The sequence below is a fragment of the Danio rerio genome, chromosome 20, assembly GCF_049306965.1.
Source record: "Danio rerio strain Tuebingen ecotype United States chromosome 20, GRCz12tu, whole genome shotgun sequence".
Lineage (NCBI taxonomy): Eukaryota > Metazoa > Chordata > Actinopteri > Cypriniformes > Danionidae > Danio > Danio rerio.
In genome coordinates this window covers 43,547,412-43,569,377 of record NC_133195.1, presented here as the reverse complement: position 1 = coordinate 43,569,377, position 21,966 = coordinate 43,547,412, and the positions used below count along the sequence as shown (strand labels likewise).

General features: G+C 33.7%; 1 protein-coding gene across 1 annotated transcript in view; it reads left to right on the top strand.

Moving 5' to 3' along the window:
• clvs2 (clavesin 2) overlaps positions 1–11,225 on the top strand; it is a 50,140-nt gene extending 38,915 nt beyond the window's left edge. Inside the window, 2 exon segments of the mRNA NM_001025545.2 lie at positions 657–877; positions 11,047–11,225. Of these exon segments, the coding sequence (NP_001020716.1) occupies positions 657–877; positions 11,047–11,140 (315 nt within the window). The 3' untranslated portion in view covers positions 11,141–11,225.
• The last annotated feature ends 10,741 nt before the right edge of the window (positions 11,226–21,966 follow it).

The following is a 21,966-nucleotide window of genomic DNA, read 5'->3' as shown; positions in this document are numbered from 1 at the left end:
GCTTCTTTTGATGAATGTAGCATAGTCAAGTGATTAATAGCTTAAAACAAAACAAAAAAAGATTATTGCTTTAAATATATCTTGCAACATGGCAAGAAAATTAATTTAGAATGAAAATAAAAAAATTTTACACCACTGACATGTTTTTTTTTGTGTTGTGAGCATAAAGCCATTTAATTCTGGTGTATTTTTATGAAGAAAACAATACATGTATTGTCTTTAGTGTCTTGATTTTCGAGGGGAATGTATGGGAAAGTATGGGAAAGCAAGACTAAAATACTTTTTTTATTTTGCATTTAATTTACATACGTATTAGCGGTCTGTAAATCTGTCAAAAAATAGCACATCTCAATATTACAGTATAATGTCCACCCTAAACACAACTCCACAATTTGGATTGTAATGCAATAATGTGCACTTTTGGTGAAGGTGCTTTAAAGCTTTTGAAGCTGCATTTCAATATAAAAAAAAAATCTCCAAAAATAAAGCAGCAGTTGTCTGTCGTAAAAATTGATTCAATAAATCCTTTATTCAGTACTTACAATATTATCATCGATGTTAAGTATTACACACACACACACACATTGCCTATTAATCTAAAAGCTGGCTGCTTAGTATAAAAAAAAATAACCATGTGTTTCATGTTGTGCGATTAGATTTTCATGCATGGAAACAATCTGAACAGCTTGCACCAGCTGATCTTGCCTGAGATTCTGCCGTCTGAACTGGGTGGCATGTTGCCTCCGTACGACATGGGCACATGGGCCAGAACGCTGCTTGACCACGCATACGACGAGGAGACGGACTACTGCCCCGAATCCTACACCCTTTCTGTTAAAGACCTGGAGAAAGACCTGTCGCCCAAAACCATGAAGAGGTTTGTCACTTTTCAGTATATGATTTAGCACTTTACCACGGCTGAGTTTAACGTATTTGTTTTATTTTTGCATTTTATTTTACACTTAAGGGGGAGGCTTTATTTGTATAATTTTTACACTTTCATTTTTAATTTTCATTTAAAATTAAATTTTATTTCTTGAAATGTAAATAAATTTTTTCATGTTTTATTTGTGTTTTAGTACATTTTAATGATCGTAAACTTTATTTATCAGCATTAAATAATAAAAATAGGTTACTGCAGTTTTTTTCTCAGAATTGCATTGCATAAGCTTTCTTATAATTGTGGGAAGGAAATCACAAGCTTTAAAGATATAGGGCCCTATCATACATCCAGCTCAGTAAGGCTCAAGACATGTATGGTGGGATTTGTTGCTATTTCCAGACCAGCGCAACAGTAATTTTGCGTTTTGCACCACGTCATTTAAATAGCAAATTCATTTGGGCCCCTTTGTGGACTTATGGGTGTGCTGGTGTTAATATGAGGAGTGTTAAGGCACATTGTTGACGCTTTGCTATTTTGAGTAACTGAAATAGACCACGCCATTGACCAACTGAAAGCAGGTATAAAGTCCAGCGCAGAGCGCGTTAGTTATGGGCTTATGCAAGTCCACCACTTACACATTGCTTAATACAAACAGTATGTACTGCAATACACAAATATTTTTACAGATGACAAAAAATTAAATGATTAAAATGTTACAAAAATGATTATTTTCTACATAAATATAAAACTTATTTCAGTTTATTCATGACAATTTGCATTTGTACAAGGTTATTATTATAAGCAGAATTATTTATTATATGCATATTTATATTGTGTTTTGGAGAAGTCAACATTACCATATGGGGCTAAAGAATAAAACCTTTGTTTGGTTATAGTTTTTTGACCACACTTCTTTATTATTGTTTATTTATTAATTTGCTGGAAATTAGAACTAAATTTAGAAATTGAAACAAATCTTTGCGCTTAACTAACTAAATTAAATATGTTGGCAAATGGATGTCTTCGGCAGATTGTGTCCAACACCGTTTCCTTCTCCTTGAAAGTAAAGAGTAAAGTAAAGAGAAAGAGAAAGTAAAGAGGCTGAATGGAGGAGGCTTATTCTTTATCCTCGTGCTGCAGATTGTCTGTTTAACTGTTTTCTCGCTTGTGAAGCATTCAGTTTTTCCACTTACAAAGTCGCCATGTAAATAGCAAAGATGCAACTGAACCTTAAAGGGAATGGGAAATGACACTCTGATTGGTTTAATGCACAAAACACCCATAACTCATTAGAAGAATAAGCACAACCCCGTTGGACCATGCGCCAGGGCGCAAAACTTATTTTTCCTTCCTTAAAATTGCAAAAAAAGAAGATTCAGACCTTTTGCACCATGCACTCTAGACTTTGTGCCTAGATCGTTATAAACTTTCTTACAATTACGAGAAAAAAAGTCAGAATTCTGACATAAAAAGTCTCTAGTGTGAGTTATAATATCAGAATTTACTTTATATATCTTGCAATTCTTAGAAATAAAGTTGCAACTGTAGGGGGAAAAGTTGGAATTTTGAGATAAAATGTGTCAGTTGGAGTTATAAAATCAGAATTCTGGCAAAAAACAATTATTTATTTATTTATCACAAAGATTAGAACATTTTTCTGATTTAAACTTGTCCTTTCTATCTTCCCATAGCACATTTTTTTAGTGAATATAACAATGTCTGAATGAAAATGTTCATTTTTAACTGTTAAGTGCAACAATTTCAAAAATATTTATTGCTTATTTAAACTTATTAATAGTACTTCATTTAATTGAGTGTATTTTTATTTTAGTGCAAATTAGATTTTTTTATAGTTATAGTTAGTTTTTAAATGATAGCTTTTATTATTTTCATGTTTCTACGTCTTTTTATTTAATAGCTCACAACTTTTACATTTTTGTTTTTCAACTATTCAACCATTTACTTTTATTCCAGCATTATTTATTCATTTAAAAACATACATTTAATTAAACTACATTTCATTTTATTGAATACAAGTTTTCTTTGAAGCAAGCATGTGAGGTCATCATCCTGCTCATATTATGCTTGCTGTTTATTTCTGTTGTGCTTGTTAAGTAACATCATTTGGTGGCTTGCCATGGAAACAGCGCTTGCAGGCTTCATTCAAGTGGAATCATCAAGAGAATCGCTCTGGATAACAAAAATAAGCATCTATGCTAGAGGCGTAAAAAAGCCACAGTGTTTGTTGAAGGAGTCACAGTTAAGCAGAATACTGTCTGCTCTTTCTCGCTTGCAGTGCCTAGCAACTGACTCACCAGCTTTATCATTAAACACAGCACTTATTAATAAAATCAGTTTTATTCAGTCCATTCCTGCATGACTAGAGAGGATTGCATGGTTTGACTGATTTATGTAAGGTCATTCACCTAAGTATAAAGGGGTGTTTTAGCAGTGAATCCATAGAAAAAAAAGGTTTACAGATTTATTTATTTTTAACAGTTCTTCAAAGCACCTACACTACCTGACAAAGGTCTTGTCGTCGATCCCAGTTGTAAGAGCAAACAATAATAACTTGACTTCCATCAGAAGGTAGATTTTTTTTTAGATGAGTCATCTGTTAAACTGCATCCCAATCATCACAAATACTCCATAAGACCTATTGGAACCTGCAAGACTCAAGATTCTTAAATCAGTCAAGTTTGGGGAAGGAAAAATCATGGTTTGGGGTTACATTCAGTATGGGGGCATGCGATAGATTTCTAGATAGGATGCCAACATCAACAGCCTGAGGTATCAAGACATTTGTGCTGCCAATTACACTACAAACCACAGGAGAGGGCAAATTTTTCAGGAGAATATTGCTCCTTCTCATACATTAGCCTCCACATCAAAGTTCCTGAAAGCAAAGAAGCTTAAGGTGCTCCAGGATTGGCCAGCCCAGTCATCTGACATGGACATTATTGAGCATGTCTGGGGTAAGATGGAGGAGGCATTGAAGATAAATCCAAAGAGTCTTGAACTCTTGAAGTCCTGCAAGAGCGCTTTCTTTGCCATTGCAGATGACTTTATTAATAAGTTATTTGAATCATTGCAGAGATGTATGGATGCAGTCGTCCAAGCTCATGAAAGTCATACACAGTATTAATGAATTTTCCACTGCACTATGACTTTATATTCTATACTGTACATTATTTCTGTGAATGTGACAAGACTTAATAATTTAAAACAAGTCATGATCATATTTTATTTTGGCCTTTTTCTTTCATATAAGCCACTTCTGATACTAAATAAGCAACTTGAAGTAAAGTTATTATTTGATGATCCTAAACCTTGGATAGGCGACAAGACATTTGTTAGGTAGTGTATTGTAATAGTGCGAAGACCATTTTATTAATCTAAAGAACATGTTTCTACTACAAAGATCATTTGTGGAATGAAAAGTTTCTTTAGATGTTCTTTGGAAGGTTTTTCATGGAACCATCAACGCCAATAAAGAACCTTTATATTTAAGGTAAAACAATTATTTTCAACTCTTGTGCAGGTCATTGAAATTGATAATTCATCCAAACTAATCAGAAAATTCTGTCATTATTTACACACTCTTTACTTCTTTCAAACATGTTAAACTTACTTTCTACAGTGAAACTCAAAAGAAGAGATTTTAAAGAAAGCTGGATACCTGTAGCCATTGACTTACACCAGGGGTGTCCAAACTCGGCCCTGGAGGGCCAGTGTCCTAGAGAGTTTAGCTCCAACCCTAATCAAACACACTGGAAGCAACTAATCAAGCTCTTACTAGACATACTATACATTTTCTGGCAGGTGGGTTGAAGCAAGTTGGAACTAAACTCAGCAGGATACCAGCCCTCCAGGAGCAAGTTTGGACATCCCTGACTTACACTATTGGTTTTTCCTTTATAGAAGTCAGTAGTTACAGGTTAACTTATAAAGCTTTGCAACCACTTGAAGGTAAATTAATAATGAGTAAATGTTCATTTTTGGGTGAACTATCCCTTTAAAGATTGTGAGTCACTGGCCACTGTTTTGATTATCTGACGTCATTGAATAGAAACACTGTTGATAATCAACATTATCCATTTAAAACGGTCATTCACAGTCAAATCATTATGAAATGATTAACTTTCGCATTGGATAATCTGTTATATTATCCTTTTGAATCTAGACCTCAAGTCTCATTCGCTTCTATCGATTTTTAGAAGTTAAAAACCGCCTGTTACGCTGCTTGATGTCGCAAACTGATATTTTCTTATTATATTATTCTACTATTTTTTGTATAGTCATGAACACACTTGCTTGTAGAGCAAGTAGTTTGAATGTTTTCTGATATTTATTATTCCTAGTCATTTCTCCCACTGGCAACTGAATTGGAATTCTAAAACAATTGCAAAAACTTCTGCAGAATCAGGTAAAAAAGAAAAAACTGTAAATCGATTGTTCGTGATGTCATTAGCATGGCCACACAGGACACAATCTGTGTTATTAGTTAAAATAGCTTATTTTTCTGGATTTTACAGGTCTTTGAAATATTTGACAACATGTAAGCACATAAGTGAGCAAAATATAGAACAATGAAACATTTTTATATATTATGCTTTTAATCATTCACCGGGCAAAGAACCATTCATTGTCATTAATTACAATATATATGTACATATTTGAATAAAAGTCTTGTGCTAAACCCAAGTAACACTCTTTTTAACACTGTTTTCAGTGAGTTGCCTATACAGGGTTAGGTCATAAGTAAGCCAACACGGAATCTGCGCGTGCAAAATTCTGCAGATTTTTCTCAGATTTTCCACAGAATTCCACAGATTTCTGCAGATTTTTAGCCCATCATTAATTATGTTTATTTACTTTTGTAAATGTGTGTAAATCTAAATTTATTCAGTTTTTTAAATTAATTACAGTAATATTATTGACTAATATGAAAATGTTCATCTGATTTATGTACAACACAGTTTTTAAAGTAATATTTTCTGTCTTTTAGTAGAGATATTATATGAGAGACTTGCTTTGTTTACCAAATGGATTTGCTTTGAAACATTAAATAAAAGTTAAAAAGGTATTACTTTTTATTTTATATATTAAGGTTTTAGCTATGATACTTCCAAAATAATTCAGCAGAAATCCGCAGATTTTTACCAAAATTCTCCGCAGAAATAGCACAAAACTTCCGCAGATTCCGTCTGGCCCTGGTCATAAGTCATGGTATAGAAGTTTGGAAATCATTTTCGACACAGAAGTCTTAAAATTATACTATATAAATGGTTACTGTTATTTATTTATTTTTCTCAGAATTGCATAAGAAAACAGTCAAAAAAAATAATAATAATAATAATTCTGACATTAAACAGTCACTATTGTGATTTCAGACAATAGATCAGAATTAACTTCATACAACATTCCCTATAATAATAATTCCTTACATTTATATAGCGCTTTTCTAGACACTCAAAGCACTTTACAGACATTTTTTTTATGACACAGGGAGGTTGGGCAAATTTGGCCAGGATGCCGGGGTAAAACCCCCACTTTTTTTCCCGAAAGACATCCTGGGATTTTTAATGACCACAGAGAGTCAGGACCTCGGTTTATCGTCTCATCCAAAAGACGGCACTCAGTGAGCAGTACAGAGTCCCCCTCAATATACTGGGGCGTTAGGACCTACACAGACCACAGGGTGAGCGCCCCCTGCTGACCTCACTAACACCACTTCCGGGAGTACCTAGCTTTCCCATGTGGTCTCCCATCCAGGTACTGACCGGGCGCAGCCCTTCTAAGCTTAAGTGGGCGACCATGTGAGAGTTGCATAGAGCTAGCTGCGAGCTATAAAGGGTTAAGTCATAAGATCAAGGCAACTTTCACATCATGAAGAAGATTGTGGGTTGTCATGACTAACTGGGTCATGAAATCAGCACAAGGAAGTAAAGACTCTGTCTGCTGTGATAAATGATTCACAGTGTTATAATATAAATGTATATAGAGCATAAAAACACACATGATGTAAGTTTACCTGTGGCAAATATCTCAGCTGGGAGACGCTGGCTACCAAATATAGCCTTTACAATGGCTCACATTGATGCAACTGTTTGTAGTGTGTGAATGATGTCAAAGTGTCCACGGGGCGCTGCGTGTCTTAGATGTTCTCCGGCTGCCAAGATCAAAGTACTGTTCCTTAAACAGCTTTGGCTCTGAAACGAAATCTCCCAGTTCACACATAATGCATCTATGTACATAACAATCTAAGCTACAGCAGAACTCTGCATTGGGGGTTATTTTCTCTTGGGTTGAATGATTAAAATAGATAATCATGCTTTCACTTTGGGAACTGCTGATGAAATATAATTATTGATATTTAATTCAGTCTATACAGTCTCAGGGATATATAATAAGTATTAAATACATCACCTTAAACATATTTCTTAAGGTGCTGTTGACTTGAAATTTTCACCAGATGTTGGTAACAACCAAAGGAATACATATATGTAAAAAACTAATTTAATTGGTTGACAAATTAAATTGTGTAATAAAATGAAATGACACAGGGAAAAAGTATTAAACACATGAAGAAAGGGAGGTGTAAAAAGGCAGTGAAAGCCCAGACAGCAGCTGAAATCTCTCACTAGTTCTTCAGCCACCCTCTGCCCTTCGTCAGTGTAAGTTAATATTAGCTGACGGTATATATATACATATAGTCTCCAACATACAGTATATATGCATATACAGTATATACAGCAAGAAGGTTGCTGGTTCACACATGCGCTATAGGTGAATTGAATAAGCTAAATTGGGCGAAGTGCATGAGTGTGAGTGTTTGCAAGTTCTGGGTTGCGACTGAAGGGGCTTCCACTGCGTAAAACACACATTGGAATAGTTGGCGGTTCATTCCACAGTTTCTGATAAATAAGGCACAAATATTAACAGTCTAGCTTCAAAACTATCTTTATATTCTGTCATTTAACACCATGTGAGAGCTGTTTTTTATCTATTCTCCATATTTATTCCAACATATTAATGTCTATTTTATAGTGTTTATTTTTATTTTATTGAATTCATACATACACATCACTTCCCAGCAAAATAATGTAATAATATAAATAATTTTGTTTTCAAAAGATGTCTAATAGTTATCTTATAGATGTCTAAACATGGTCGTCTATGGTCACTAAAACGAGGCTAAACGAGGGCTGTCTATGGAAATCTAATAGATATCTAAGAATAGGTCAAAACTAGAATAGTCATCAAAAAACAGAAATGAATGACTATAATAATAATAATAATAATAATAATAATAATAATAATATAATATATTATTATTATTATTATTATTATTATTATTATTATTATTATTATTATTATTATTATTATTAATATTATTATTATTATTATTATTATTATTATAAACTTTATTTTACAAGGAAAGACACATTGAGATTAAAAATCTCTTTTACAAGAGCGTCCTGGCCAAGATTAAGCAGTACACGTCACATGGGTCTAACAGACGACAACCAAAAACAATTCCCAGTTAACGTGAATTACACATTGAAAAACAAACTATTCAAAACATCTACAAGCCTGTGTTTCAATTTCTAAATCCTGTATACTTTTTTTTTTTAATCATTTACTTAAATAAATTCTTTAAACTGCAACTTTGTAGATTATTCCCTTCTAAAGGTGCTGTGTATCTAAAAGCCTATTTTGCCATCTCCGTTTGACTACACATTATAAAGTCTGTCTGATCTGTGTATTTGACGACTTGTCTAGTTTTGGACTATTCTTATATGTCTATTAGATTTTCACTGACAGCCCAAGTTTAGCATTGTTTTAGCCAAGCTGTGTATGTCTAAATGTCTATTAGACCTCTATTAAACACAAACTTATTTGCTGGGTTTGGTGAACACTTCTTATTCCTAAAACTTTTAAAGACTAAAGACTTTTGACTTTAAAAATTGCGCCTATTATGGGGAAAAGAAAAGCATTGGACTGCTGTTTTTCATTCAGGCTATTGTTTCTTGTTTTCCCACTCGTGTTTTTAATTGCTCACTGCATGTCATACTTGAAGGATTATTTTTTGATAATGGCTGGCTAACTGTACAGTAACATACTTCTAACATACTGTATCATAACCCACTTTTCACAATTCAGGCAAATCCTGGAGGAATTATTTTGTCCTACATTATTTCCTTCTGAATATTAAGTAGTGCATCCAATAGATTCACACTACTGAACATAATGGAGTGCAAACTGGATTCCTTTTATTAAATCCAGCAGTTGTCAGATAAGGTGTCAGTTTTTTTTTTTCTGGAATTTTCAGGATTACAGTCACAGGTTTGTGCTTAAATGTGTCTGTCGTAGGAAAGTGCCCCAGATCTGTGCTGATGAACAACAGCACACTGTCCTCAAAGCTTCTTATGCCTTTACGAGAGGGCGAAGTAGGCCAGCACAGTGAACTAAGATGACATGTTCCATTATGCATCCTTCACTTTAAACGAGTGTGACATGCGCAACGCATCATTCATTTGTACTACGGACTGTGTGGCTCTCTGTGGATGGATCTAAATGTTTGATTTGGGTCCAGCTGTTACCAACAGCTTTCACTAACGTTATGCTGATTTTAAGAACAACAGTTTAGTAAATAACGTTCATATTAGGAAGTTTAACATGCATTTTCATGATTTTGAGAAGAAAAGGTAAAGGTTTTATAATAATATTCTTGAATTGTACAATTTGTTGTGCACTTGGTCCAAATGTCTAATGAAAGGCAATGTTAAGGGAAATGTTGTGAGAGCATGATTTTTGGTACATGATTCATGTTTTCATAATGTTGTCGGAAAATGTCTTTACGTTTGCATTTACATTTAGCTATATAGCTGACACTTTTGTCCAAAGCGACTTACAATTTTGAAGGTATTCAGCAATTTAATAAGAAGAGGCAATACATACAAGAAGTGCTAGTTATTCAAAGTAGCTTGTTTGTGCTCAGAGGATTTAGTGCTAGAGTAGGAGTTTTTTTTATATAGGTGGTTTTGGTAATATTTCACCGGGGTTCAGGTCTTCTCTGTAGAGATGGGCTTTTAGTTGTCATTTGAAGGATACCAGTGTATCCGCAGTCAGAGTGGGAGTGGGAAGATCATTCCACCAGCAAGGAACACTGAATGAAAAGGTTTTGGAAATTGACATACTGTATAACCTCTCTGCGATGACACCACAAGCAACATTCCCACGATGTGCTTTTGATTTTATTAAGGTGATGTTGACATTAATATTTTTGGAATATTAGAAAAGAAACATTTAAATAATAAATATTAAAGTTGTGGGTAGGTTGTAATAATAATCTTATTTTATAGTTTTTAAGAACATTCTAATGATTGTAGTAATGCTGGACATTTTAATGTTTTATAAAAAAAAATGCTAATATATTATTTTAGAATGATTACAATTGAAACTGAGAAATGTCTGTCACTACATTTGAAGAGTCGAATGCAAAAATCTCCAAGCGCCATCTGAACTTCTCTTCTAATACGAGCATCTTTCTTTTATGTAAATCTTTATGGCAAAGTTTAGGTTGTTTTTATTGTCCTTAAAGTGAAATAACTAAACACAAACATAGAAGGCTGAAAAAAATGCTCGTCTTACAAGAAAATCTCAGACAACACTATTTATTTATTCATTTATTTATTATTTAATTAATTCATTATTTTAAAAATGATTTAAAAGTTCGACTGAAAAAATGTGCATAAGTAATTTATCTCTTTCATTATTTACATTTTCTAAAGTATTATATTATATTATGTTATGTTATGTTATGTTATGTTATGTTATGTTATGTTATGTTATATTATATTATATTATGTTATGTTATGTTATGTTATGTTATGTTATGTTATGTTATATTATATTATATTATATTATATTATATTATATTATATTATATTATATTATATTATATTATATTATATTGTATTATATTATATCATATTATAAATATAAATACAACTTTATTCATTGCTTTTCATTTTACGCTTATTTCCAGGTTAAAACTATACATTTCCAAAGCACTCTCAAACTTTTTCACCTATTAGTTTTGCATCTTAAAAAAATGGTTACTGGGGACACCATTCATATTTTATTTATACCCGCAGGTCCCAGTCCGTGGTGGAGCCAGGTGTCCTGAAACGACCAGAGAAAGTGAAAAGTGAAGAAGAGAACATGCAGCCGCTGCTTTCGCTGGACTAAAGCTTCTTAATTCCCCAGGCAATGAGGAACCATTCCACCCCGTCTGCTGGGAAGGAGTGCACCTTGTTCCTGTAACACACAAAAACACGAAAAAAAAAATGTACAAAGCAAGCAAATGTTAAGAAACGAAAGAACACACCAAACAGCCTCTAGGAACACTACGGAGGGCTGCCAGTTAGAGCGATATTTTTGAAGCAAAAGCGAACGGCGGATGTCCGTATGTATTTGTCAAGTGCCAATTCAAACGTGTAAATACACTGCGGTTCTAGACGTGAGATTGAGGGAGTAATTGTGACATGAACCTTGTAAAGACTGCTGTGAATAACCTGTGTGTGCTTCTCGTGATTATAATGTAGAACATGGTACTGTAGGACGGATAATCATGCTTATAAAGAATCACAAAAAGCTTCGGGGTTTCTGACATTTATAAAACCCCAAATCAGGAGTCGCTCTGGGGAGTATTTCGAGAGGAACGCATTGACAAGCATATGCTACTTCCATTAAAGCAAAACCACCATCGCTCATGCAGGTTTCAGTGTTTCACAGTAAATTCCCCTTTACCGAGAAAGAGCTTTTCCTGAGCGTTTGCTATTATTTAACCACACCTTAAGCTGTGTTAATGGGTTAGTATTCTTATATCCCAAAGGGGTTGGGCACATTCACTATTGGCTATAGTTGTTTCTTCACAGATGGCCTTGTTGTTTACACTCTTGTCGTGGATCTGCAGAATATTGCTTTATTTCAAATCCATTTTCCTTAGTTAGGTAGTTTCCAAGGCAGATTTGTATTCATACCAAGTACCTGATAAAGTACTTCTGAAGTTGGGATAGTTTAGCCAAAAATGTGAATTGTATTATTTACTCAGCCCCTGCTTCTAATTATCCCTAAACAGTGAAGGTGATGGGTAGTATGTCTGAATTAAAAATATTTATAAAGCATTACATGAATAGTATGTTAGTCAACCCAGGCTCATTCTGAAAATATACCCCTATATACATTTCTGGAGAGTGCCAAATACGTCCCAGGAGCTAAATTTTTTTGCAGTTTTAATTTTCGCGAATCCACCAGAGGCCGCTGTGTATGCTTTTTAAGATCTCAAATTACTCGCGAGTGCCATTCGCACCTGCTCTTCTCACGTAAATCCACCAGAGGCCGCTTTCGACTGACTGATAACCTCACCAACAGACTTCCCTAGGCCCCAACGATATTGTTTTCAAATAGCACCAATTGATCGGTGCCTAACCGCTTCCATAAAAACCCAACCGACAGTTTTTTCAAAAACAATCCAGAAAAAGAAAAGCTTCCTGATTTTCACCACGTTTTCAGTTTTTACCACATTTTCACTGTTATTTACTTACGTATTTTATTTTTAGGCTTTTGTTTTTGTCTTACCTGCTTACTGAAAATGTTTTCGCCAGATTTGAACCATGTCGTTACGATTAACTCTTTTTTTTTGTGTCTCAAGTCCGCCAACATATGCTGCGAGCAACTGGACAAACTGATTACAGCGGGAAAGCTTTCCATACGGAGGCAAGCGGTCAGCTGTTAAGCAAGAAAAGGAATGGCATCATACCACCCCGTAGCATTTATTTTAAAGACAAAATCTAGCCATACGTACTTCTAGCTACATAATTCGTGATCTCCAGAAATGGATATAAAGCTACGTTTTCAGAACGAGTCTATTTTGACTTTAGTATTTCCACCAAGATTCTAAGAGTCTGTTCACATATTAAGTCTAAAAATGTGCAAAAAGAAGGAGTCTTGTAACTTCCTTTGTTTTCAGTGGGCTTCTGTGCTCTCATTCCTATGACTATTTTCTGTCATATTAAGCCACAGTATATTTGGCAACCCAGGCACATTAAAAATGCGTGACTCAGCATAATTTTTTTGCAAAACCTGACTTGTTGCACATTTCGGATAACAAATCCACTAGAGAGCACCGTGTATATTTTAGCAAATCTGAAATATGAAAAAAGGGGCTTTACCACTATATAGTGTTATTATTGTGTTGATGTCTCCGCAGGGTCCTAAAGGCGAAAATGATAGCAGAATTTCTCAAATATGTGTATTATTTCCCCCCCAAAAAATGTAGATATTAACGCAGAGGAGAAATTGTTTTTATGCGTATATAGATCTGCTATGAAGCGCACATTTTTATCATCAAGAAGAAATATATATATATATATATATATATATATATATATATATATATATATATATATATATATATATATATATATATATATTATTGTGTTACAGCTTAAATAAACTTTATAATGCAAGAACACCATTGCGTACGCATATGACTGTTTAAATTCAAAATATTTTACCCAACCAGTTGAGTTATTAAGTAAATAACCTAACAAAAGCTAAAAATAACCCAAAAAGAACCAAATATTTAACCCAACTGGTTGAGTTATTAATAAATAACCCAATAAAGGTTCAAAATAACCCAAAAAAGCACCAACTATATTTAGGTCAACCAGGTTAAATAAATAACCCAATGTTTTTTAGAGTGTAGTAGTATACTATTGGCACATTTTTTTTTCAACTTTGTTTGAAGCAAAAAATACCTGTCAAAGATTATCATACAAGTTTAGAAATATATAAGGGTGAGTAAATAATGGCAAAAGATTCGTTTTTGGCTTCACTATCTCTTCAGTGTTCATTAAATCGCTTCATTCAGTATTGCAAACTAAAACATTAAGACACTGGTTTACACAGAGCCATAAACATGGTGTTGTACAGTCACACATGCTAGTGCATGCTTCCACACGGTTATCTTGGTCAGCTTATTGTTTAGATTGTGTGAAAATAGTTTTCTCTTAATTACTCAGCTGTTTTCTGGAATGCTGTGCGGTCAGTTTCTTTGGCAATAGGATTTTTCAGCTAGTTTATGAATTTAAAACATACAATAGATCATTTCATCGTTTGATTTGAGGGATTTACTTTTGGTGTGCGTGTGTAAGGAACAAGGGCAATATATAGTACAGTTAAAATACAAGTGCATACAAACCAAGCATTCAGACTTTTACTATTGTTTGTTTATCTATCGGGAGCAAATAATTACGCCACTTATTTTTAAGGAAATTATTTTCCCAGACAGAAATGTACAATACAAAGACTTATTTAAAGCCTCTAACATGGCCGAAGAGTCAAATTTAGGAATATTGTTGTTATCTTAGTATTTAATGTGATTATACAATGTACAATTATGTGGGCACAGCTTCTGTACAGTGGTTCAGTTTTGTCCTGTTTTTATTTTTGTATTTCTTACAATCCATGCATAAAGTTTACGAATGATTTTTGTATATTTTCTGAAACATACATACAATATGGATGCACTGGCAGCATCTAAAACTTAGCCGTGTATACTTAGCTTTCAGAATGCATATATATATATATATATATATATATATACACATACACATATAAACACTACCTGACAAAAGTCTTGTCATCAATCTCAGTTGTAAGAGCAAGAACTAATAACTTGACTTCTAGTTGATCATTTGGAAAGTGGCAGAAGATAGATTTATCGATTTTTTAGATTAATAATCTTTTGAACTGCATCCCAATTATCACAAATACACAGAAGACCTATTGAAACCTGCATGGATTCAAGATTCTCACAGAAATCAGTCAAGTTTGGTGAAGTAAAAGTCATGGTTTGAGGTTACATTTAGTATAGGGGCTGTGCAAGAGATCTGCAGAGTGGATGGCAACATCAGCAGCCTGAGGTATCAAGACAATAGTGCTGCCCATTACACTAAAAACCGCAGGAGAGGGCAAATCCTTCAGCAGGAAAGCGCTCCTTCTCATACTTCAGCCTCCACATCAAAGGAAAGCTCCAGGATTGGCCAGCCCAGTCACCGGAAGGAACATTATTGAGCACGTCTGGGGTAAGATGGAGGAGGCATTGAAGATGAATCCAAAGAATCTTGATGAACTCTGGGAGTCCTGCAAGAACTCTTTCTCTGCCATTCCAGATGACTTTATCAATACATTATTTGAGTCATTGCAGAGACATATGGATGCAGTCCTCCAAGCTCATGGGAGTCATACACAATATTAATTCTTTTTCCACTGCACCATGACTTTATATTCTATACTGTTCATTATTTCTGTTAAGTGACAAGACTTTTGCCTAAGCAAAGTCAGACCTTACTGTCCTAATGAAATAATTAAAAATCAAGGCACGCTCATACTTTATTTTGGTAAAATAAGCATCATTTAGAGGCCTTTGCTTTTCATATTAGCCACTTCTGATACCAAATGATCAACTAGAAGTCGTTACTATTTGTTGTTCCTAAAACTTAAATGAGTGACAAGACCTTTGTCAAGTGTGTATATATTATAAAGTTCCATTTTATACATGTTGATAATGTCACGGATTAAACACTATACACTCAGACTACTCATTCCATGCATTCATCTTTAAAGTTGTTTATGTTTAGGGTTGTATTTTAGGTGCTGTTACGTATTTTTCACATGATGTATGTTTCAGTATTTATGCAAATGTTTTTTCCTCCATCTGTGGCTTTGGACACTAAGAATATCCTGATTTGTTCCTCTTCAAACAAGCAGCTTAACAGTCCAAGTGATGATTTATTAGATTTTACTGACAACTTGTTAGGGAATGTAATTGGTTTTTATTTGCGAAATCTAAAGTCTCTCATGACTCACTGAGGTTCTAACATTTCAAGGAGCGAAAATTGCTTCTAATCGCTTTGCTTTTTCATCATGGACAGAAACAGAGTTTAAAAAAAGCTGAAAAGAAAATTTGGTCGTTTCAAATCTGAATGTATTTTCCAGAGAATAATGTCAAACTACTCTGGGTTCAGAGAATGATACTATATGAATGCTTATTACTCCATTTCCTGAATTATAGGATGTTCAGATACGGTGAGCTGGAAGGCCTAAAACGATGGTGTAAATTTCAGTATATATTTAGTAGAGCTGTGTTAATGCCATGATCAGTATTTTAATAATACCTTGAATTGATTTGTATTCCTGTATATGTTTTGGTCATGCTGCATTATGAACAGCCTTGTTTGTATTTTAGGCATTTGGAATGTTAATCATGGATATGTACATGTATTTCCGTTACAACCAAAGCAACCCTGGGTCGAGGAAACCGACTGCTATCCCCAGCTTTTCTAAAGACTACAGGAACAACACATTTGTTATTTCTTTGATTGTTGGCTTATCTTTTTCATATCACGTTGATTGTATAATAGGGTGTTAGTGCTGAGAAGCCCATGCAGTATAGAGGTATTATCATGCAGAACACTACATGTGGTTTAAAGGAACATGTTGAATGGGAGTAAATATGTGTATATGTCCTTTCAAAATGCTGAGATAAATTATGTAACTGAAACTAAACTGCGAAAGGAAAAAAGCAGCCAATAAATATTGATATACATAGTTTAAATCTGACCCGTTTTTGTGTCTGAATATTTCAGCTTGGCCTTTGTTCTTTTTTTCTGTTATAATGTTGTTTTGAGTGAATCAAAAAAGACAAAAATCAACAACGTACAGCATATATTGTATCTTAAATGCTGTTTAATGCACCTCAGAGGTACCAAGCATGTATTTATCTTGCAATTAGAGTTGGACCAATGTTTAAAGTTTTAAATATGTTGAATGTAGATCTGAGAAAAGATGCTTTTAACATCAATCCAAAATTCAGTCTTCATGAGTGAATGTTTCGTTTAACTCGATGAGTCATTGAATCACTGCCTGAACTTTTCATGAACTAAACACTACTGTAGAATAATGTAGTAAGGAAAACCCATATTGACAATATTGTTTCTAAAATGCTGTTTAATGTAGCTCAGAGATATCAAGAACGCATTTACCTTGAAGTGGGACCACTGTTTTAGGCTTTAAATATATTAAATCTACTTTAACGAAAAAAGATGCTTTTAACCTTAATCTTCATGAGTGAATGGTTTTGTTTAACTTATTCAAAATGACTTGCTGAATCATTAGTGTAAATTAACCGATTCTTTCAAAAATGCTGATTCCTTCATGAACTAAACACTACTGTAAATGTTTAAATTCAGTCTTCATGAGTGAATGTTTCGTTTAACTTGATGAGTCATTAAATCACTGCCTGAATTTTTCATGAACTAAACACTACTGTAGAATAATGTAGTAAGGAAAACCCATATTAACAATATTGTTTCTAAAATGCTGTTTAATGTAGCTCAGAGATATCAAGAACGTATTTACCTTGCAGTTGGACCACTGTTTTAGGCTTTAAATATATTAAATGTAGTTCAACAAAAAGATGCTTTTAACATTAATCTTCATGAGTGAATGGTTTTGTTTAACTTATTCAAAATGACTTGCTGAATCATTAGTGTAAATTAACCGATTCTTTCAAAAATGCTGATTCCTTCATGAACTAAACACTACTGTAAATGTTTAATGCAGCCCAGAGATGCAGTGAATCATTGGTTCATGTATTCATTTAATTGATTTGTTCAAAACTGCTTCTTCATTTAGGAATGAAGCAAGTGGATCTCTTAATGAATATTAAAGGGGTGGTCCACTATGATATCATATTTTTAAATTTAGTTGATGTGTAATGTAGCTGTGTGAACGTAAACAACATCTCTGTATGTAATGTGATCAAAGTTCAGTGCAAAACGAGACATTTTTGACATTTTTTAGCTTTTACAAAGTTAGCTTAGCAAAGCCTACATAGAACAAAGTTTCGGGACTACAAAAAAGATCTCACAAAAGATTCAGGTTATGCACAATTACCATGCGCAGCAAAGGGGCGTGGCCAGAGGCGCTGTAATGTGATAGCAGAGAAAGCTAAAATGCCATCCAAATGCTGCTATTTTCACATAGCTTACTCTGTTTCTGTATTTGGGCTTCCAAATGACATGACATAAAGAGAGAAGTGCTTACAACTGAATTTTAATTATGTTCCAGAGAATTATAAAAAAGATATGGATAGCATTTGACAAAGGACAGCTTCCAGAATCTCTCCCAGTTCAGTAATGGACTCTGCTAGAAAATCCTCAAAAATAAGAAAAGAAAGAAAGGAGCAGCTCCAACCATAACAGAAGAAGCTGTGGATTGTGAGCCACAACCTGTAAGTATTTATTATTATTATTATTATTATTACTATTATTATTATTATTATTATCTTTTTTGTTAAAATTGATCTATTACATGCATAGTTTCTAGTGTTAAAGGTATGTTGTAGCAAGGGTGTAACCAATGGGAAATGCTGTCTGGCACCGCTAACAATTTAGCTACAAATTCATGTTTTATCAGTCAAACCACTGTAAACACACACAGTCTTTAGCAGCACTGCTGTGTCTCTCTGTGCGGCCGCTTTCTGTGTGAAAGACACTTGTCAGATTTCAATTTAGAGAGCAGGTATAAGGTTCAGCTGTGTCCTCTTAATTTTCTGTCTGATTCAGGCTCAAGCTGATATGGCTAAAAGTTACACTGACTTGACAGTATAACAGCAGAGGCACAGCACATACTATTAGAGGTGTGATGCTTTTTCTGGTGATGTTGAGCTGATCTGCGAATCACAGTACATTATGTTAGCTGACCAATCAGAGCCTCTTAAGGGCGGGCCTTTTAGAGGAACTAGGAAATATGTTTTCATGTTAGCTGAGCAGCATACAATCAAAGTAATATATGTGAAAAAAATAATCAGATTTTTTTTTACAAATGAAGCATGAGCAAACATTGCTTTGCATCTTATAAATACAACCAAGCCTTAAAAATACACTGTGGACCACGCCTTTAACACTAATTGTTCAAAAAATAATAATCCAGAAACAGAAAACAGGCTTAGAATAAGATAAATATAAAAATTTGAATTAGAGAAATAAATCTTTTTGGGTGAAAAAAATATTTGGTTTATTAAGGATGTACTTAGATTAAAAGTAAAAAAAAAATAATACATATTTTTCAAATAGATATTTTGAACTTTTTGAAGTGTCTATAATATACAAAGCATATTATTATTAGTAGCAGTTGTAGTAAAAAGTTGTAGTAGTATTATTATTATTAATAAAATATTTTTGAGCAATAAATCATTGTATTAGAAACATTTCTAAAGAATCAAGACACTGAAGACTAGAATGAGATATAATACCTAATGCTTTACATAAAAATAAATAATAAACATTTTAACATTTTTATTGTTTTCACTTTAGTTTCAATATAATAAATGCATCTTTTTTTGCTTTTATTTTAGCAAGTACTTGGAAAAACTAGTAGTACATCACTCCTTAACAATCTGCATTATTTAATGTATCATAATATAATGTTTCACTCATAAAACCGAAGAACTACATAGCAAACACTCTTCCAGCCTTTTTTGGCTTATGTGTGCAGCTAATAAGTTTGAAGTCATCGTTTACACTCTAAAGGGACAGTTTGTTTGCTGAGCCTGCACAAAGCCGGTGCCAAAATCTGCCTGTTGTCCCGATCTCACTTTGTGCCGCCCACTCCGAGCGTCTGCCCTGAGCCCTCGAGTACAAACACAGCACAAAACCACTGGGCGCCTGCATTATTTAGTGAGGGTGTCATCATAACAGCTCACACCACCTTAAGTGTGCAATCAGGAAGCAGCTCTCTGATGGCCACACATATGTAATATACTGCAGCACAGAGTCTTATTAAAATTAAGGTGGCCTTCTCTGAAAAGGAGGACTTTTTGCTTAATTCAGTGAAACTGGTATAATAAAAAAAACTGATACATTTCACTATTAAGTGGTCACATTTTTCTCTTATATTTATTTACAAGAGCTTTTTAAGTAGGCACATTTTCCGTGGCACAGAAGCTTCATATAAAATGGCATTTAGATGTATTTACACAGACTATTAAATGCTATACTCAGAGATTCCAGAAGTGCATTTACATTGCAGTTGCAATTGTATATTTAATGTTTGGATACTGGGGTTTTAAGTGTTAAATATATTGGATATAAAAGTATGAAACAAATACATTAATAATAAAGCTAAAACTGTCATGCGGAAAGTAGCTAAAGCAGTGACTTAACTAATCATTGATTTACTTAACTCATCTAAATGAGACTTTATTAATAGCATAAATATAAATAATAGATAAATAATATTAATAAAATAAATATTACTATTAAATATATTGCATATAGAACTGTAAAAGGACTAAAAATACCAGTAAAGACAGCCAAATCAATGGCCTTGTCCGAAACCGCCTACCACTCAGTAGGTACTGCATTTGAATTTAAATGTACTACTCGGCCGTTAGAAAAGTATGTTCTATACAGTATGAATGTGAAAAGTATGAATGGAATTCGGACATACAAAATCTGCCATTTTGTCATGGTCATGTGACCTACCTGCGTCAGTTGCGTCGCTTTACTCTCATTCATGAATTCTCCAGCGGGGCATCATGGAATAGCGCAGCGTGCATGGGATGCACACTCCAGATTCTCGCCGGAAGTAGTAAGTCATTCGAGTACTTCTCGCATACTGATTTTCGAATTCTAGGAATTCGGACATACTACTCGGCTCGCATACTGATTTTAGAGTACTATATAGTATGGAAGTATGCGGTTTCGGACGCAGCCACTGTCATTTTTGTAATTGAGTCTTTTTTAACTAATTCATTCATTCAACTGATTTGCTCAAAAGCCTGAATCATTCAGGAGTTAAATGACCCTTTTTGGCTAAATAAAGAAAGACTGTGGATCATGGAAATATTGTGTCTTAAATGCTCTTTTAACACTGCTTGGGGATGTCATGCATTTACACTTTATGATTTAAAATAATAAACATATTGCATACAGAAGTGTAAGAGAAAAGGTCATATATAAAACTAAAAATGCAAGAGGATGGCAGCAAAATTGTTGCTGTTTTATACATTATATCCAAATATATTGAATAGAAAACTGACAGAAAAATTCTTACAATATCAAAACCAAGACAGTGAATAGGTGGCAGTCTTAAGTTAGTAATTGAGTGATTCATTCCACTGATTACTGTACTATACTGTACTGATTACTGTAATGAATGATTCACTTATGAATTAGGCAATTGTTTGTCTTTATTATTGATTCAACTCACTCATGTTAATAAACATAGAATCATTTTGAAACAAAGTTTATTTATAAACTAATTTCAAAAGGCGCACATGCTTATGATTGACTGCAGCTGGTCTTGCATTAGTTAATGCATGTTTCACCAATCAGATGATTCCTAACTCACTATCAATAACCAGATTGTCTTAGCCTTAGCCATCTTCATCTTGAATAATCCCCCTATCCAGCCCTACTCCTCCCCTTTTTCTTGACAGGGTTTTCATTCCAAACCAGTTCCAAACAGATGATTTATTCATGAATTAGGCAAGTGATTGTCTTTATGAATGGCTTATTGAAATGACTTACCCAATTTGTTACTAAACAAAGATTAATTTTGGAACAAAACACAATTTTTGGACATATATATACATACAGTTGAAGTCAGAATTATTAGCCCCCTTTTGATTTTTTTTCTTTTTTAAATATTTCCCAAATGATGTTTGACAGAGCAAGGAAGTTTTCACAGTATGTCTGAAAATATTGTTCCTCTAGAAAAAGTCTTATTTGTTTTATTTCGGCTAGAATAAAAGCAGATTTGAATTTTTTAAAAACTATTTTTGGGACAAAATTATTAGCCCCTTTAAGCTAATTTTTTTTTTCGATAGTCTACAGAACAAACCATCGTTATCGAATAACTTGCCTAATTACCCTAACCGCCTAGTTCACCTTATTACCCTGGTTAAGCCTTTAAATGTCACTTTAAGCGGTATAAAAGTGTCT